Source organism: Panthera leo, chromosome D4 (assembly GCF_018350215.1).
Source record: "Panthera leo isolate Ple1 chromosome D4, P.leo_Ple1_pat1.1, whole genome shotgun sequence".
Classification (NCBI taxonomy): Eukaryota; Metazoa; Chordata; class Mammalia; order Carnivora; family Felidae; genus Panthera; species Panthera leo.
The window spans coordinates 92851164-92869279 of record NC_056691.1 but is presented as its reverse complement, the minus strand read 5'-3'; the positions used below and the strand labels follow the sequence as shown (position 1 = coordinate 92869279).

Sequence of the window (18116 nt, the reverse complement as noted above, 5' to 3'; positions counted from 1 at the left end):
GGTCTCCTGCTCTGAGCCCCTCCCCCTCCAGCAATAAAGAAATAAAGCAGGGAACAGTCTGCCTGGTTCTTTCCTGGCCTTGCGTGTCTGGGGATGAGTGGGGATGGCGGGGGGGTGAGGTGCAGGCTGGGGCGGGGTTCGGGCTTCTGCACCTGAACAGCCCATCACATCTGGGGACCAGCACACATGATGGGGGGCTCTTTTCAACCTGAGGAAGGAGATCAGAGGGCACAGGGGCAGCCTGCCAGTTCACACTGTGGGGCAGCACCCAAACTCCACAAACGACGAGAAATGAAAACTCGCTGGTCACGTCACCTAGTCAATATTGACAGGAAACCATCAGTAAGTTACTTTCCGATCCAATTGCATTCTCTTTGAAAAGTGCGGCCCATGACCCTCCAGGTCGGCTTTCAGGAACTTGAGGACGATCGCGACCACCGGGAAGTCCTGGGGCCTCAAGCATCACGTGCCTGTGAGTGCGTGGCTCTGCCCTGGATGATACGACAGAGATTTCCCCCGGGTCGTGGTCTGGGCGAAGGCAGCAGAGGTGGAAAGAAACTTGTTTTCCACTGACTTTAACGTACAGAGCCACAGAAACAGGGATTTTCAAATAACAAAGTTTACATATAACAATATATACACATGTTTATATATATGCCCAGTTATATATAAATGTTATATATACATGACAATTTATGTATGATATTAAGTTTTCATTTATTTATTTATTACTATTATTTTTTAATGTTTATTTATTTTTGAGACAGAGAGAGACACAGTGTGAACAGGGGAGGGTCAGAGAGAGGGCGACACAGAATCCGAAGCAGGCTCCAGGCTCCGAGCTGTCAGCACAGAGCCCGACGCGGGGCTCGAACCCACGGACCGCGAGATCATGAACTGAGCCGAAGTCGGGACGCTTAACCGACTGAGCCACCCAGGCGCCCCTTAAGTTTTTAAAATATAGATGGAACGGAACATTTCTAGAAAAAGATCGATTACCAATATTGGCTAAAAGGAAAACTGGAACAAAATTTGTAAAAAATGTTTAGTTGAGGAACAGTTGACACAATGCTATTAGGTTCAGGGCTACACTGTCGTGATTCAGCAGCTGTACCCTACAGAATGCTCACCACCTGTCACGGCACGGGGTTATTACAGGATTATGGGCTGTATTACCTGTACTTCCCAGCCCGTGACTTATTTATTTTATAACCGGAAGTTGGCACAGCTCAACCCCCTTCCCCTCTTCTGCCCAACTCCCTCCCGCCTCCCCCTCTCGGGGACCCACCAGTTTGTTCTCTGTATTTATGACTTCGTGTTTTGCTTCGCGGTTTGTTTCTTCATTTGTTTTGTTTTTTAGATTCCACATATGAGTGAAATCAGATGGTGCTTGTCTTTCTCTGTCTTTCAGTTATCATAGTACACTCTAGGTCCATCCACGTTGTCACGAGTGGCAAGATTTCACTCTTTTTGTGGCCAGGTAATATTCCATTGAATACACACCCATCTTCTTTATCCGTTCGTCTATGGAGGACATTTGGGCGGCTGCCGTATCTTGGCCATCGTAAATGGTGCTGCCGTGATCGTGGGGTACGTGTATCTTTTGGAATGAGTGTTTTCATTTTCTTCAGGTGAGTACCCACAAGTGGAATTTCTGGGTTGCGTGACATCTCTATGTTTAATTTTTACCAAGAAAGCTTTAAAAGAACAATAACCATAGAAAATAAGAAACAGTTCCAGATCTTCTGAACCAGCACACTGCCATCAGATGGTTCCCGGATCATGCAGTCGTTCCAGGGTGTAGACATAGATGGGTGGGAAATGCTGGATTCTCCTATAACAGAGCTGGGGGACGAGGGCACAAGAGAAGAAAGGAGAGGACAACCATCCCTTTTGCAACAAAGACAAATGTCTGAATAATTTATTAGCAGGCTGAATCCAACAATGAATTCAATACATCGTGATTTAACCCAGACAGTGAAGGACATTTCCATATTAGGAAATATCAAAAACTCACTGGCTAAGAGATTAAGGGTGACATGTGCATATAAGCACTTTTAATTGATTTTTTTAAATATATTTCGGGACGCCTGGGGGGCTCAGTCGGTTGAGCGTCCGACTTCAGCTTAGGTCATGATCTCTCGGTTCGTGAGTTCGAGCCCCGCGTCGGGTTCTGTGCTGACAGCTCGGAGCCTGGAGCTGCTTCCGATTCTGGGTCTCCCTCTCTCTCTGCCCCTCACCTGCTCGTGCTTTCTCTCTTTGTCCCAAAAATAAATAAACATTAAAAAATATATATACATATTTCAAAAATATCATACCCTCTCATGAGGCAAAGTTCTCACATATCAAGAGAGTCATTCAACAGAAGCTGGTTTATGCTGCATTAACAAATGAACTTAAAATCTCAGTGGCTGAAAACATCAGATATATTGATTGTTTACGTGCAATTCCCGTCACAGGTTAGCAGGGATATTGCACCTCAGGGCCACTCAAGGATCCAGGTGATCAAACAGCCACCCCCAGGAGGTTGCTGGTCACCACGCTACAGGGAAAACACAGACACCCACAGGGCCTCAAACCGTTGTTCAATGCTCCACCCTGAAAGGCACACACATCCCACCCGGCACCCCCTCCCCCCCTCCCCCACCCATTGGCCAGAAGTCACTCAACTAGGAAGCCAAAAATGCAACCCTTAACATCCCTAAACTGATCATTAGCAAAACAAAATGAAACAAAACAGACAAAACAAAAAAAAGTAAGCAGCTGACATCATTCTTAATGGTAAGAGACTAACTGCTTCCCCCTAAGATTGACAGCAAAGTAAGGTCGGCCTCTGCCAGTTTTCCTCTTCAACATCATGCTGAATGTCTTAGCGCAGTAAGACAATCATAAGAAAGGAAAAGCATAAACACTGGCAAGGAAACATCTAGCATGACTGACAAAGCGCGAAGGAGAGAAGATACAAATTTTAACTCAGGAATGAAAGAAGGGATATCATCACAGCCACTGCAGGAATCAAAGGATAATAAGGCAATACTATGAATGCTTCTGTATACATAGATTTGACAACTTAGATGAAATGGACCAGTTCCTTGAAAAATACAAACTACCTGGGAATGCAAGCTGGGGCGGCCGCTCTGGAAAACAGTCTGGAGGTTCCTCAAAAAACTAAAAATAGAACTACCCTACGACCCAGCAATTGCCCTACTAGGTATTTATCCAAGGGATACAGGTGTGCTGTTTCGAAGGGGCACATGCACCCCCATGTTTATAGCAGTGCTATCGACAACAGCCAAAGTCTGGAAAGAGCCCACATGTCCATCGATGGATGAATGGATAAAGAAGATGTGGTATATAGATACAATGGAGCATCACTTGGCAATCAAAAAGAATGAAATCTTGTCATTTGCAACTACATGGGAGGAACTAGAGGGTATGTGCTAAGCGAAATTAGAGAAAGACAAAAATCATATGACTTCTCTCATATGAGGACTTTAAGAGACAAAACAGATGAATATAAGGGAAGGGAAGCAAAAATCATATAAAAACAGGGAGGGGGACAAAACAAGAGACTCACAAATATGCAGAACAAACTGAGGGTTACGGGAGGGGTTGTGGGAGGGGGATGGGCTAAATGGGTCAGGGGCACTAAGGAATCTACTCCTGAAATCAGTGTTGCACTATATGCTAACTAATTTGGATGTAAATTTTAAAAAATAAAAAATAAAATTAAAAAAAAAAAAGAAAAATACAAACTACCACAACTCATCCAATATGAACTAGATAATTTGAATAGCCCTACACCTATTGAGAAAATTGAATTCCTAATTTTAAAATTCCACAAAGAGACATTTCCAGGTCCAGGTGATTTCACAGGAGAATGACACTAAATTTGTAAAGAATTAGTGTGAATGCTACAAAACCTCTTGCAGAAAATAAAAGAGGAAAGAACATTTTCCAGTTCATTTTATGAAGCTGATATTACTCTGATACCAAAAGCCCACAAAGATTTTTTTTAAAAAAGGAAAACTACAGCCTAATGTTTCTTATCTATATAGATGCAATTCTTAACAAAATATTAACAAATGGAATTCAGCAACGTAAAAAAAAAGAATTACGCACCATAACAAAGTGGGATTTATGCCAGGGATGCAGGGCTCCTTCAGCACTTGAAAACCAATCAGTGTAACCCTCTGTATTAGTAGGCTAACAAGGAAAAGTTACATGATCACATCAATCAACGTAGAAAAAGCATCTGACAAAATTCGGCATTCCTTCACGATTTTTTAAAAAAACTCAGAAATGTTGGAATAGAGGGAGCTTCTTCAACTTGATCAAGGCATCTACATAAAACTTAGAAAAGTGGTACTTACCGGGCAATGATGAAGACTCTCATCAGTGATGAATGGATGGTGAATACTCAGGAACGTGGCAAGGACACCTGCTCCCAACTCTCTTACTCATCAGAGCGCAGGAAGCTCTGGCCAGGGCAAGAAGTCAAGAAAAGGTAATAAAAGACATACAGATATTAAAGGAAGAAATGAAAGTATCTCTATTTGCAGATGACACAATTATTTATGTAGAAACTCTTAAGGATAAATCAACGAAAACAAAAACAAAATCTCCTAGAATTAATGAGATCACCAATGTGGCAGGATACAAGATAAACATACAAAAATCAATTACATTTCTACATACTAGCAATGCACTTGTGGACACGGAAATAAAAAACCAGCACCATTTATAGGCGCCTGGGTGGCTCGGTTGGTTGAGCATCTGACTCTTGATTTCGCCTCAGGTCATGATCCCAGGGTCATGAGATGGAGTCCTGAGTCGGGCTCCACGCTAAGCATGGAGCTTGCTTAAGATTCTTTCTCTCTCCCCACCTCTGCCCTTCTACCCTGCTCATGGTCTGCCTGTCTCTCTCTCTCTCTCTCAAAAAAATTATATATATATATATATATATATATATATATATATATATATAGCACACCATTTATAATCACTCCCAAAAAAGTGGAACACTTCAGTGTAAATCTAATGAGACATATACAGAATCTGTATGTTGGAGACTATGCAATCTTGCTAAGAGAAACCAAGGAAGATCCACATAAGCAGACTTACTGTGTTTATGAGTTGAAAGGCTCAACATAGCAGAGACGTCAATTCTCCTCAAGTTGATATACGTTTTTTAGTACCATTCCTATCAAAATCCTAGGAGGGTGTTTTGTAGACATAGTTAAGATTATTCTAAGATACATATGGGAAGGCAAAGTACTAGAGTATCTAAAATAACTTAGAAAAAATAATAAAATGGTAACAGTCTGTCAAATTTTAAATCTTATGATACAACTCAATCAAGACTGTGGTATTTGCAGAGGCACAGACACACAGATCAGCAGAACAGAGCAAAGGACCCAGAAATAGATTCGCACAAATACACCCAACTGACCTTGCTGTCTGGAGATTTTTTAAAACTCCAGTTTTTAAAATCCGGAGTGGGGCATCCCTAAAACCATGCTAAACCCTTCCTAATTTGCGTACAAGCCCAGGCAAGGCTCCCAGCACACAGTGGCCTCTGCTTGTCTCATTCTCCACGGGTTCCTCCTAGGAAGGAGCCTTTTTTCCCCTCCAAATCACAGCCCGGCTCTGCTCGACTAGCCAGGGGGGCACCTTGGAGATTCTGCTACTGCCCACTTTCCGCCTAATTGTCAGCTGCTCCCTTAGAAACCCTTCAGCTGAGCTGCCTGGTCAGGGCTTGGGTGGGGAGCTGTGACAAAGGACACCTGTTCCACTCCAGATGGATGTGGAGATATTGGGGTTCAGAGCAAACAGTCGCGAAACCCTGTGCGACAAAAAGTCTCATGAAAGAATTCTTGAGACATCTTTGGTGCTTTATTAAAGCACGGGGGCAGGTCCGTGGGCAGGAAGAGCTGTGAGAAGCCACTGCTTACCCACCGCCAAGTCGGGAGGGGCTGGGGACAGCACAGGCCTCCAAGGGATTTGGGAGCAAGGTTTCCAGGGCCCCGAGAGGGCTCACTATTGTTGGGAAAAGGTCACATATTACCGTTTAGCAAACCCTCAGTCATGAGACCTTTCAGATGCGTATCAGGGGACTTTACGCTTGGAGTCTGATTTGTTACCTTGTATCTTGGGGGGTAGAGGTGAAGGAAGTTTCCTTCCTGTCCTTTACACGATAAAGGACACTCACAGGATCCCGGAGGTCGGGATGAGGTTAAGCTAAGATCGCCTTTTGCCCTTAGCGAAGAGTCATCATCGAGGCAGCTGGGCTCCCAGAGGGCGGTGACTCTGCCTGTCCCAGGGACTTGTCCAGGGGCTGGACGCAGTGAGGAAATTTAAGGTTTTCCACATCACAGAACACCAGTCCCCACGACCCACACTCCCATAGACAGCCCTGTTGTGGTCCTTTCCGTGGCCCGTCCCTATCTTTTAAAAAATTGAAGTCTGTTTCCCGCCTTAAGTGCCAGGCTCGGGAGCAGCTCAGGGCTGTGTCTTCCGGGGCCTCAGGGGGCATGTGGCTCCGGGACCTCACGGGTGGAGTCACCAGTCACACCGATGACGGATCGGCCTCCAGGGTTTCACGATCTGGTGTCACTGCACAGGGATGCCTCACCCTCTCTGTTACCCTAATGCAAGAAGGAAATCAGTGACTTACCGGAAGCATCGGCAGGACTGGAGCTGACGCGCACACAGAATGAGTAGTTTCAAACCCAAGGGGAAAGTGTCAGCTCACTGCTAAGCAAGACATCTCGTGGGTTTCCTCACTTTGAAATCGCAAAGATTGAACTCAAATGCAGAGATTTGCTCCCACAGAAGGAAAAGATACTGGTGGCTCCATGGTGACGGGCGTTGATGTCCCCAGGATGGCCACTTGGTGGCACCCGAGCCCTCTTAGTGCGTAAACACACCCTGGGCCGAGCTGTACGGAGACTGGCGGGACACTCTACCCGAGTGGCTCAAACGTCCTGCGGCACCTTAACTCGGGAAACTCTAGGCCACCCTCGAACCCTCCCCTAAGCAGCCACTTTGGACTATCACTCTCATTAGAGTCCTTCGGTGGCTCCCACAGCGCGGGCTTGATCTCCAGTCTGCCAGGATGCGTCAGCCACGCGTTTAAGCCAACCAGGGCTTTCTGGGTTAGCCTCCGACGTGGCCGTGACGGTCCCGGGGCCACCAAGGCCAGGCGTGCACAGTGACCATCGTGTGTGAGCACAGAATCACCCGCCCAGGTGCCTGCCGTCCTGTCCAGCACGGCCGTCCTGTCCCCAAGACCCACCCCAGGAAGCACACCCTAGACCCCTCCCAGGGCAGAGGAAGGCCCAGAGGAGCTGTGGGCTGTCACCTGAGATCCCAGGGCCCACCCGGGGGTGCCCGCGGGGACACTCCTTTGGTGAAGGCACGAGTGACCTCTCTGTGGTCAGGAGCTGGTGGTCTCGCTGTGTCTGTGGGTGATGGCGGGCCCCAGAAAGGCAGGGCCGGGCAGCACCTCCCCCGTCAGACACAGGTGGGCATCATGATGGTAAGAGCAGCAGGCCTGTCCACGGGGCGGGGGGCTGACAGTCCTGCGGCTCCCGGGGCAAGAGAGGAGGTGGCCACAGGAAAGGGCAGCCTCGGGGCGGAGTCCGAGCAGGCCCGGAGCTCAGCGGACACTCCGGCCTTGACCTCTGATGTCAACGGCTTTATGATGGGGGGGGATGGAGGGAGAGAGGGATGGAAAGGTCTGGTCTAGCCCCCCAAACACACGCCCCGGCGCCTCCCGGGCCTCTGTGCACTGTCCTCACTGTCCCAGAGGAAAGGTGTTTTCGTTTCCAGCTTGCGTAAGTTTTTTCGCTTTTTTGGAAAGGACAGGACAGAGCCCGTTCCGGGAAAGTCCGCGACACCCCCCGCGAGCGGCTTCCACGACGATGCATCTGGACACCGCCGTTCCCGGCTCTCTGACCTCGGCCCTCCAGGCCGGCTGGCTGCCCCGCTTCTCGGAGGCTGGCCTCCTGCGTGGGCTCACCTCCGCCTCCCCGCCAGCCTGGCCTTGGGGAGAGGGGGCGACCCCCACAGCCTCACAGCCCAGGAACATCGCCAGAATGTCACCCCGCTTGTGTCCCTCCACCAGCCGCCACCACGCAGACAAAATCCACATGATGCACGTGGTCCAGGGGCTCCTGTGACCTGGCCTCGGTGACCTCACGGAGCCTCCGCACCTTCAGCAAACGTCTGCGTTCCCACACTGCTCGGACCTCTCCTCACTCAGTCGGCCGTCCCCTGCCTGCCTCAGGGGTCTCACACATGCTGTTCCACCCACCGGCAACTGTTCCCTCCTCCCTTCACCCAGCCCCACCCCCAGCGCACAGCTTGGCGGCCAACCCTTCCCGACAGACGGGCAGCACGTGACTGTCACTTGTGTGGCTCTGTGTGGAGCCCCCAGACGGGAACTAAGTTCCACAAGTCTGTCGACCTCACAGTCTCCATCTCCCTGTGCCCGCGGCTGCCTGGAATGTGCCGGAGGCCCGCTCGGTGACAGGCTGTGGCCCGCAGCTGCGCCGGGCCCTTCATGCTCAGGGTTTCTGGGCTGTTCTCCTGTTTCTCCTTCCGATGGACACAATCGTTGTCCTTCAGGCCCTCATCCGGCTCCAGAAGCTTCCCCGCCTTTGGGGTCTGGGGCTCAGTGGTAGGTCCGTCTTTGGCTCTGTCACGAGGTCAGACGCTCCGAGGCTGCTTCTGTCGGCCTGGCTCCGGGCTCCGGGCCCTGGGGTCCAGCTCAGCCTGGGACGTGCTCCCCGCAGGCCTCACACCTGCCCCCCGGCCGCCCGGACCACGGCTCTCCCCCGGAACCCTGCGCCCGCTTCGGGGGGGGGGGGGGCGCATTCCAGGACGATTTCTGGGAGCGGGACTCTGGCCCTCCCATGTGACTGGGACGTCCTAACCCCCGAAACAACTCAATGCCACCTGGGGGTGGAGACCAGGACCGGATCCAAGGATGGGACCCCAAGTTACGGAAGGAGTTCCCACCCACGTGCTGGTATCTGACATCAAACCCCTGGGAAACTACAGCCGAAACATCACCTCCCCTGCCGCACCAGCCACCTGGCTCAGCCCGGCCGTGTCCCCAGAAAGCCCAGGGTTGACGGGTCCCCCGGCTTTCCCGCCGCTCCTGGGGCGTCCCCTCACAGCCCTGGGATGGGGGTGCCCGTCTGCGTGGCCTCTGCTCCCGGAGGGCGGGTGGAAGGGGATCCCGCAGCCCCACCTGGGAAACCCAGGCCGACCGGTTCTCGCGCCGGCCGTGACCCACATAGGGCCCGACTCCAGCAGGCACAGCTCCCCGAAAGGCTGCTTTCTTCTTAGAAAAAGCGGAGAGGGCATGACAGAACCCCACATCGTGGACTGGACTGAGGGGGGTGGCCGTCGGACAGCGTCCAGCCAGCTGGGTCGTGCAGCTCAGAGGGTCCCGGGAGAGGGGGGTGGGCGGCCCGGTCCGAGTGGCCATGGGGTTGGAGACGGGGTGCTGGGTACGAGACATGCTCGTCATGAGTAGGAACAAACGTCGCCCGGAACGGTTTCTGGCAGGCGTGCTGAGCGCTGTCCTCGGGGATTATGTGCCCTCCAGCTGTCACTCCCCACCACACCCCCTGGGACAGTGGGAGGTGAGGAGGGAGGACTGGGGGGTGGGGGCCCCCAGGGGGAGCACAGGCCGGGAGGAAGGACGACTGGGGGATGGAAGCCTCCAGGGGGAGCACAGGCCGGGAGGAGGGAGGAATGGGAGGTGGGAGCCCCCAGGGGGAGCACAGGCCGGGAGGAGGGACGACTGGGGGATGGAAGCCTCCAGGGGGAGCACAGGCCGGGAGGAGGGAGGACTGGGGGGTGGGAGCCCCAGGGGGAGCACAGACCAGGAGGAGGGAGGACTGTGGGGTGGGAGCCCCAGGGGGAGCACAGACCGGGAGGAGGGAGGAATGGGAGGTGGGAGCCCCCAGTGGGAGCACAGGCCGGGAGGAGGGAGGACTGGGGGGGTGGGAGCCCCAGGGGGAGCACAGGCCGGGAGGAGGGAGGAATGGGATGTGGGAGCCCCCAGGGAAACACATGCCGGGAGGAGGGAGGACTGGGGGGTGGGAGCCCCCAGTGGGAGCACAGGCCGGGAGGAGGGAGGACTGGGGGGTGGGAGCCCCAGGGGGAGCACAGACCAGGAGGAGGGAGGAATGGGAGGTGGGAGCCCCCAGGGAAACACATGCCGGGAGGAGGGAGGACTGGGGGGTGGGAGCCCCCAGGGGGAGCACAGGCCGGGAGGAAGGACGACTGGGGGATGGAAGCCTCCAGGGGGAGCACAGGCCGGGAGGAGGGAGGACTGGGGGGTGGGAGCCCCTAGTGGAAGCACAGACCAGGAGGAGGGAGGAATGGGAGGTGGGAGCCCCCAGGGAAACACATGCCGGGAGGAGGGAGGACTGGGGGGTGGGAGCCCCCAGGGAAACACATGCCGGGAGGACGGAGGACTGGGGGGTGGGAGCCCCCAGGGGGAGCACATGCCGGGAGGAAGGAGGACTGGGGGGTGGGAGCCCCCAGTGGGAGCACAGACCAGGAGGAGGGAGGAATGGGGGGTGGGAGTCCCCAGTGGGAGCACAGACCGGGAGGAGAGAGGAATGGGAGGTGGGAGCCCCCAGGGAAACACAGGCCGGGAGGAGGGAGGACTGGGGGGTGGGAGCCCCCAGGGGGAGCACAGACCGGGAGGAGGGAGGATGGGAGGTGGGAGCCCCCAGGGAAACACATGCCAGGAGGAGGGAGGACTGGGGGGTGGGAGCTCCCAGGGGGAGCACAGGCCGGGAGGAGGGGGGACTGGGGGATGGAAGCCTCCAGGGGGAGCACAGGCCGGGAGGAGGGAGGACTGGGGGGTGGGAGCCCCAGGGGGTGCACAGGCCGGGAGGAGGGAGGAATGGGAGGTGGGAGCCCCCAGGGGGAGCACAGGCCGGGAGGAAGGACGACTGGGGGATGGAAGCCTCCAGGGGGAGCACAGGCCGGGAGGAGGGAGGACTGGGGGGTGGGAGCCCCAGGGGGAGCACAGGCCGGGAGGAGGGAGGAATGGGAGGTGGGACCCCCAGGGGAGCACAGGCCGGGAGGAGGGAGCCGAGCCGTGGGGTGAGCTGACGCCTCCAGGAAGCCAGCAATGTAGGTAAACTGCTCCGACAGCACCCGCCCCCCAGGTCAGATGACGCCCTTCACACCCTTCAGACACAGGTGGGTGTCGGGAGGCCACTTCCTCCTGTGGGAGGCATTCTGGGTGCTCAGGGGCCCGGGCCAGACGGCAGCACTGGCCAGGGCAGCTGTCCAGGCGAGCGGCCTCTGGAGGACACATACAAGGAAGGGATGGGAGCTGCCCGGCCTCTCCCCACTCTGGGCCCCGCGGTCATGGTCCCCCAGAGAGGGCCACTCCTGCTGCTGGCCCTCAGCCTGGGCCTGGCTTGTGCCCAGCAGACGCTAGAAGAGGTGCCCGTACAGCCAGGCTTTAATGCCCAGAAGGTAACCGAGCCGGGTCGGGTCCCAGCTCGGCCCTGGGACAGGGATGAGGGTCCTCGTGTCTCGTGGTGGCACTCTGCCAGCAGGAGCCGAGGAGAGAGGCCACGTGAGGGGCAGGGGTGTCCCCAGCCCAGGCCCGCATCTGCCCAGGCCACCAGGCACCCAGCTGAGCACTGTCACCCTTGGGACGGGAAGGGACCTGCCCATTGCCCACCACCGCAGGGGTCGTGGCTGGTGCTGGCTGGCAGGAGCAAACCCAGGCCTCGGTGGTGGCCCCAGGACAGTCCCCCCCTCCCCAGATCCAGGCCAACAGAAGACGGAGCCTGGACCAGACACGGGAGGAGCTGAAGGGGGCAGGGAAGGGAGAGGCAGCAGGAAGGGGCCCAGGGGACCCAGAGGGCGGCCTGACAGGGAAGGGCATTTGCAACAGGGACAGGCCACTTGTCCCCCACCCTGACCCCCGCCCCCGCACACCCGCAGGTGGAGGGGCGCTGGCTGACCATCCAGTTGGCCTCTAGCCGTGCACACCTGGTCTCCCCAGCCGACCCCCTGAGGCTCGGCCTCCATTCCATCTGGACCCGGGACGAGGATGTGACGTTCGTCTTGTTCTGGACGTAAGCGTGGTCCCTGCAGCTCCTCACGGGGTGGTCTTCCCAGGGGCCTCCCAGGGGACAAGGACCAGGGGTTAGACCCGGAGGGACCCGGGGCACCGAGCTGCAGGCTCGAGACCGTCCTGAGAGGTAGGAGGTTTCACTTCAGAAGCCCCCAAAGCTTTACGACAGGGGCCGTGGGGAGACACACGGGGCCCGGTCCTCGGCCGCCGGCGTCCCTTCCCGCCTTGTGAGCTGGAGGGGCTGGGGCAGCACCGCGGTCAGTTGGTCAGGAACATCTACGGTGGTGACGAGCCGTGTTGAACCCAGAGACACTTACAACACTCTGCACCGGTGGCCTTGAGGACAGTGAGAGCCACGTCCTTGCCTGCGCTGGGCCAGACACCACGGCGCTGGCCTGTGCAGCCACAGGGTCTGTTGGTACCCAGCCCACCCCCGCCCACCCCAGGTGAGAAAGGAAGACTGTGGGGCAGGGGGCCAAAAAGGCTTGGTCTTCGTGTGGAGCCCAGGTGACCGGGGACGGCCAGGACCAGGCCACCCACCCAGAGACCGGAGGCTCTGAGCCAAGGACAGACAGGTGCAAGTCGTCCCGGGGGCTTTGGTTCCGTTCCAGAAACCAGGAAGCACCTGGTTCCTCACTCCTACCCTCTAGCCCCGTCCAGGCACCTCAGGGGCCCACCCTCTTCCTCCCTGCTGGGTGACCCTCGGGAACCCAGGTAGCCGAGGGATTCAGGTGGACACCTGGGACCTCAGCCAGGGCGCCTCCGATGCCCCCTGGGGCAGAGCCCAAGCCGGCACCGTCCGGTGCCAGTAGACAGGAAGAGGCCGTGACCCCGGAACGCTCCCTCCTCTTTCCCCAGAGGAGAGGGCGTGTGCCAAGGAGTCAACGTCACCGTCCACCCGACTGGGCTCCAAGGCCAGTTCCAAGGCTCCTGTGAGTGGCCCAGGCCCCCGGCCCGGGTGCCGTGCTGGGCGAGGGGAGGGCAGGGGACGCCCGATGCCCTGCACCAGGGTCACGGGGGAAGCGCCTTGCCGGAGGGAGACGCCCTCCCGGTGCCCAGCGCTGCCCCGGGGGTGGGCCTGGGGGCGGAGGAGAGAGGGCTCACCTGTCACCGCCCGGGGTCTCCCACAGGGGAGGGAGGCAACAGCATGCACGTCTGCTTCGTCGGCACGGACTACAGTAACCTCGTTCTTTATGTCCGCCTCGAGGACGCCGGCGAGGTCACCAGCCTGTGGGCGCTGCTGGGTAGGTGGTGGCTCTCCCCGACCCCGGGGCGTCTGCCGAGCCCTGTGCTTACTGCCAGCGGCTCCCGGGCCGCTCAGAGCTGCACCCCTGTGGGCATCCCTGCCCGCACCGCTCAATCCCTCAGGAATTCATCCAGCCCATCTCCCGCCTGCTTCGCCTGTGTCCTGGGAGCGGGGACGCTGCGCCAGAGCAGAAACCCTCCCCTGTCTTCGCCGGGGAGATAGCCTATGAGCCTAACAGCCGCTGAGTCACATCAGGCTCCAGAAAGTGGAAGTGCCACGTGCAGGAGACCGGGGGTCACGGGGGGAGGGTGTGGAGGGTGGGCTTCGTGGGGAGGGGGGCGCACCTTGTCCTCCAGACCAGACGGAGGGGAGGGGCCGTCCCGGGGATGGGCCCCACCAGAGCCAGAGCCCAGGGGGTGGGCAGCGGGGAGGGGGCGGCCGGGTCCTGCAGGCAGCAGGCTGCGGGGCGAAGGGAGGACCCCCGGGGACCCTCCCCCGAGGGGCGAGGGCTGCACCTGGGCTGCCCAGGGTGGACCTGCTTTCCGAGGGGGGAGGCGGCCCAAGGCTAGGCCGCGGCAACCAGCCGCACGGTAGGAGGAGGGGCCCTGAGAAAGGTCGGGCCCGTGGGCTCTCGGCGTCCCCCCCACCCGACCCTGTGATTCCAGCCAGAACGACGCCCGGGGACCCCACGTGGCTGGGGAAGTACCTGGAGTACGTTAGGGAGCTCCGGCTGCACAAAGCCCCGGTCTTCAATCTCGATGGTGAGTGCGTGGACGCGTCCCCGACGCCAGGCCGCGCTGGGAGCATAAGACCGGGCCACAGAAAACCACGGCCAGCCTCTCCGGGGCCCATGTGGGCGGGCCTGCGCTGGGCGCCCTGTAACGTGGTGACCCGGGCACAATATCCGTCTCCATTCCGTGGGTTCAGACACTGAGGCTCAGAGAGGCTTAGAAATAAGGCCAAGGCCACACAGCAGGGCCCCTCACCCTCCCTTCCCTGTGCGTCATCCAGTCCATCAACAAACACAGGCCAGGCTGTTTGGGGGGCACGATGCATGTAGATGGAATGAGACAGACACGTTGTCCAGCCCTTGTGCGGTTTCACAGGGACAGGGCAGTGGGGACAGGGCAGCGGGGACAGGGCAGTTCACTGATCTCCTGGGAAAAGAGAGCCCAGAGCAGGGGAGCACGGCCGTGCTGTGGGTGACCCACGAGGGGGCTAGCTGAGGGGCAGGTGGGGTCGTGGAGTCTGGGGGTCAAAGTGAGGGCCCCGGGACCATGGCAGGATGTGGCTGCCTTGGGTGCTGGATGGCAGAAGGCAAGGTGATCCCAGAGAGGGACGGGCTGCGAGCTGCGTTTGCGTGATTTCTAAGTGGACGGACAAAGCCTCGGCATATCCCCATCCTGTTCTCTTCCCTCCACAGCCCGGTGTCCCCCAGCTGAAGCCTAGGTCAGGGCCGCCCGAGGCTTCCTGCCCGGCCCTCCTGCCCCCTGCCCTCGCCTCTCCCCGCTTCCCCCACCTTGCTTGCCCCGGTGCCTCCCAAACCCCCTGAGGCAGCCCCTCCAGCCTGGGCCTGGCCCCCACCTTGTCCGCCTCCCAACCTCTCCCGGCCGGGCCCAGGGGCGTGAGAACGCTCTAGGAGGGGACAGGTGGCCCCCAGAAGTCTGGGCCACAGCAAACACAGCACTGAAGTCTGGCGGATGGGGCCACCCGTGGAGTCCCTTCAGGGACACGACCCTGCGAGGGGCTGGACTGTACCCTCTGACCTGCTCCCGCCACCTGGGTCCTGCTAGGATGACTCCAGAGAGGTGCCCTGGGCCCCGTGAGCCGATGCAACGAGTCCCCGCCCAGGTCAGAGGGCGCCGAGTGAGCACAGCACCAGCCCGTGCTCCCCAGAGGAGCCAGGTCAACACAGGCCCGTGCACCTGCACCACAGATGAGACATGCCAGCGCCGTGCCCTGGAAGTCAAGGCCACTACGAGGGCAGTGCCCGGACGGAAGGCGTCCCCCTCTGCCCAGGTGAGCCGGGGACCACCCGCTGCAGGGCGGGCTCTCAGGAAACTGGGTCAGGGGCCTCCATACTTACCGTCTGGAAATGCCAGAGACAGGTATGACCGGATCCCGCCCCAGATACGCCCTGGGCAAAGACAGGGCCTCCCAGACCCACGCCTCTCAGCAAGGCAACATCCACGGCCACGTGAGGCCGGCACGACGGTGAGCTGGCCGCCGGTGCGGATGTCTGGCTGTGGCTCCCTCAGCCCCTGGAGACGAACAGGTACTCAAACACGATGCTTTCCTGCTCATTCGTCAAGAAATCTGCAGAACGTACGGGGAGAAAAAATTTTTTAAATCCTTACTCTGGGACGCTGAAAAACGACTTGAGTAAATGGATATGGGATGTTCCTGCAGAGTCCTTCAACATCACAAATATTTAATAATCTTCAAATTAACCTAGCTATCCGAGCAATCCAGTCAACGTTCCAGTGGGATCCTTACCCCGAACTGCAAACCAGAATCTAAAAGGAACAAAAGTTTTGAAATGTTTGTCAGAGAAGTCATGCAAATACTGTGTTATTCTAACAAAATATGAACGTACAGCGATTACAATCGTGGGGAGTTAGCTCAGGGACAGAAAGAAAGATCAAGAAACGAACCCTAACAAGTATAATAACTCAATGTGGTGTACAAAGGGCCTGTCTTAAGGGGCATTATTTATTCAATAAACACTGCTGGGGGAAATGGCCAAGATATTTAGAGAAAAAAATAAGTTTTGATATCTGACTCTTTGCATTATCTCAAAATAATTCCTGACTGATTCCAAATAAGCAAGAAACCTTGAGAGTTCTACACTGTGTGGAAGAATGGGATGGAATCCCACCCCATGGATCCTACCCTACGGATGGGATGGGATGACATCCTACCCCACACATAGTAAGGGAAAAGATGGTGATTATGTTTTCGGCGCATCAAAACCATCCTCGCCAAAATTACGTATAAACCTGAACCCAATGTCGTCGACGAGCTCGATAAAGGGTTCACGTCACATCTGTGAAGATATGTATCCAAGCCTATGACCGGGGCCCCTACGTGAGAAAAGTGGCACACACACACAGATGCACACACACACAGACAGCCCGTCCCTACGGCGTAAAAGGAGCTTTGACATCATAAGGATCCCAGAGAAAGATACGCTATTTTTACTTACCAAATCGGCAAGATTCCATTTTTTTCCACGGCTGAGTCAGCGCCCACTGTGTGGGGGTGCTCGCGCTTGCTCGGAGAGACGGCCCTGGCTTTTGTGTCCTGTGGACAGACCTGCTCTTGGGCCTGAAACTTTTAGGCACGAACACGTTCACCTGCCCTTGTCCCAGAGAAGCCAGGGAACTCACGGTGTCTCCAATGCCGTGATTTCATCAGAGGTAGAAGGTTAGAGCCCCTCCAGTAAGACCCCCGGCCTTGCCCACCGGTCGGGGAAACGCTTCTGTTTGCTCGAGTCAGGTACTGAACCGCACGGCCCCCTCTCAGGCCTGACCTGAGATGGCTAACGCTAAGCGTCGCACATGCGGGGCTTGTGGCTCACAGAACATCTCTTTTCTCCGTTTGGAGACATTCACAGACTTCTGTGTGAGAGCCACTCGGCGAAACCCAGGAGTAGGCGTCCCCGAACATGACATGGCATCATTCTTTTGTCAAAGAAGCCAGCTGCCAGAAAAAGTGGAATCGGCTAACCCTGGACAAACACGTCCTTTAAGGAAACCTTCGTGTCACATGGCATCCAAATAGCGGGGGTGGCAGGATGCGGTCGAAGGGGCACGGGGCTTGGCCCCAGGTGGACTCGGGGACGAGCCGGCAGCCTTGTGCCTGCCTCCCCGGCCCCCCGCTTCTACTCCGGGGACCGATCCTCAGGATTTCAGTGTTTTATTTGCCGTTGGGGGACGCTCACTGTATGGCTCACCGGCCGTCACAGGGACCCACGTTCCGGCGCCTCAAACCTCAGACGCGTATCCCGCGCGTCCTGGAGGCTGCAGTCCGAGATCCAGGCGGGGCGGGGCTGCTACCTCCCGAGGCGTCCCTCCTGGCGTGCAGACGGCCGTCTCTTCCTGTGTCCTCACACGGTCGCCCCTCCGTGTGTGTGTGTCCCGATCCCCTGTCTCAAAAGGTCGGGGCCCGCCTCGTGACTTCACCGTAACTTCATCACCTCTGTGAAGACCTCGTCTCCAGGTAGTCATGTGCTGGGGTGCTGGGGTCAGGGCCTCCACGTGCGAACTGGGGGACACAATTCAGGCCTGACGCTATCTAACCCTCTTTGTTGTCCCATAAAGAAAAGCTTCGGGCCCTCCAGCCCTCGCAGGGACTCTCTAAGCCCTCCCTGCCCTAAACATACAGCGGTCTCTTCCACGATGGCATGCAGCCGCCCACGTCCCCCTCCAGAGCCGCCCAGGTCCCCCTCCTCGCTTTTAGCACCCCTGGCTACTGAGGCACATGCGTATTCTGTGAGCTGATGAACGTCTCCTCTGTATTTTAACCCTTTGCCCTTTTGGGTGTGTATGTTTTTTTCTGGGCTATAATCTTTCTCCATTTAAAAAATCATTTTGGGGCGCCTGGGTGGCTCAGTCGGCCAAGCACCCGACTCTTGATTCGCTTCAGGTCATGAACTTGCAGTCTGTGAGTTTGAGCCCCACATCAGGCTCTGTGCTGACACTGAGGACCTTGCTTGGGAATCTGTCTCTCCTTCGCTCTCTG

General features: G+C 56.8%; 1 protein-coding gene and 2 long non-coding RNA genes across 9 annotated transcripts; 1 reads left to right on the top strand and 2 right to left on the bottom strand.

Annotated features, from left to right (window-relative positions):
• Window positions 1–347: 347 nt before the first annotated feature.
• LOC122205018 lies at window positions 348–13706 on the bottom strand. Of its 7 annotated transcripts, none has more exons than XR_006195868.1 (4): window positions 13232–13706; window positions 5125–6647; window positions 4374–4480; window positions 2219–2257 (listed from the first exon to the last, which is right to left on the bottom strand). It is a non-coding gene; the product is annotated as an uncharacterized LOC122205018 (long non-coding RNA). The 7 variants fall into 7 exon arrangements; XR_006195870.1 differs by lacking the exon at window positions 13232–13706 and having other exon boundaries at window positions 5125–5214; window positions 6212–8316; XR_006195873.1 differs by lacking the exons at window positions 2219–2257; window positions 13232–13706 and adding an exon at window positions 348–573 and having other exon boundaries at window positions 5125–8316.
• LOC122205017 (beta-lactoglobulin) lies at window positions 11407–14884 on the top strand. Its single transcript, XM_042912971.1, has 6 exons — window positions 11407–11517; window positions 11995–12128; window positions 12986–13059; window positions 13258–13371; window positions 14039–14134; window positions 14797–14884. The coding sequence occupies exons 1-6, from the start codon at window positions 11407–11409 to the stop codon at window positions 14820–14822; spliced, it is 555 nt and encodes a 184-aa protein (XP_042768905.1). The 3' UTR covers window positions 14823–14884.
• Window positions 14885–15584: 700 nt separating this feature from the next.
• On the bottom strand, window positions 15585–17951 carry LOC122205020. The gene is made up of 3 exons (XR_006195874.1): window positions 16579–17951; window positions 15731–15889; window positions 15585–15634 (listed from the first exon to the last, which is right to left on the bottom strand). It is a non-coding gene; the product is annotated as an uncharacterized LOC122205020 (long non-coding RNA).
• Window positions 17952–18116: the final 165 nt, after the last annotated feature.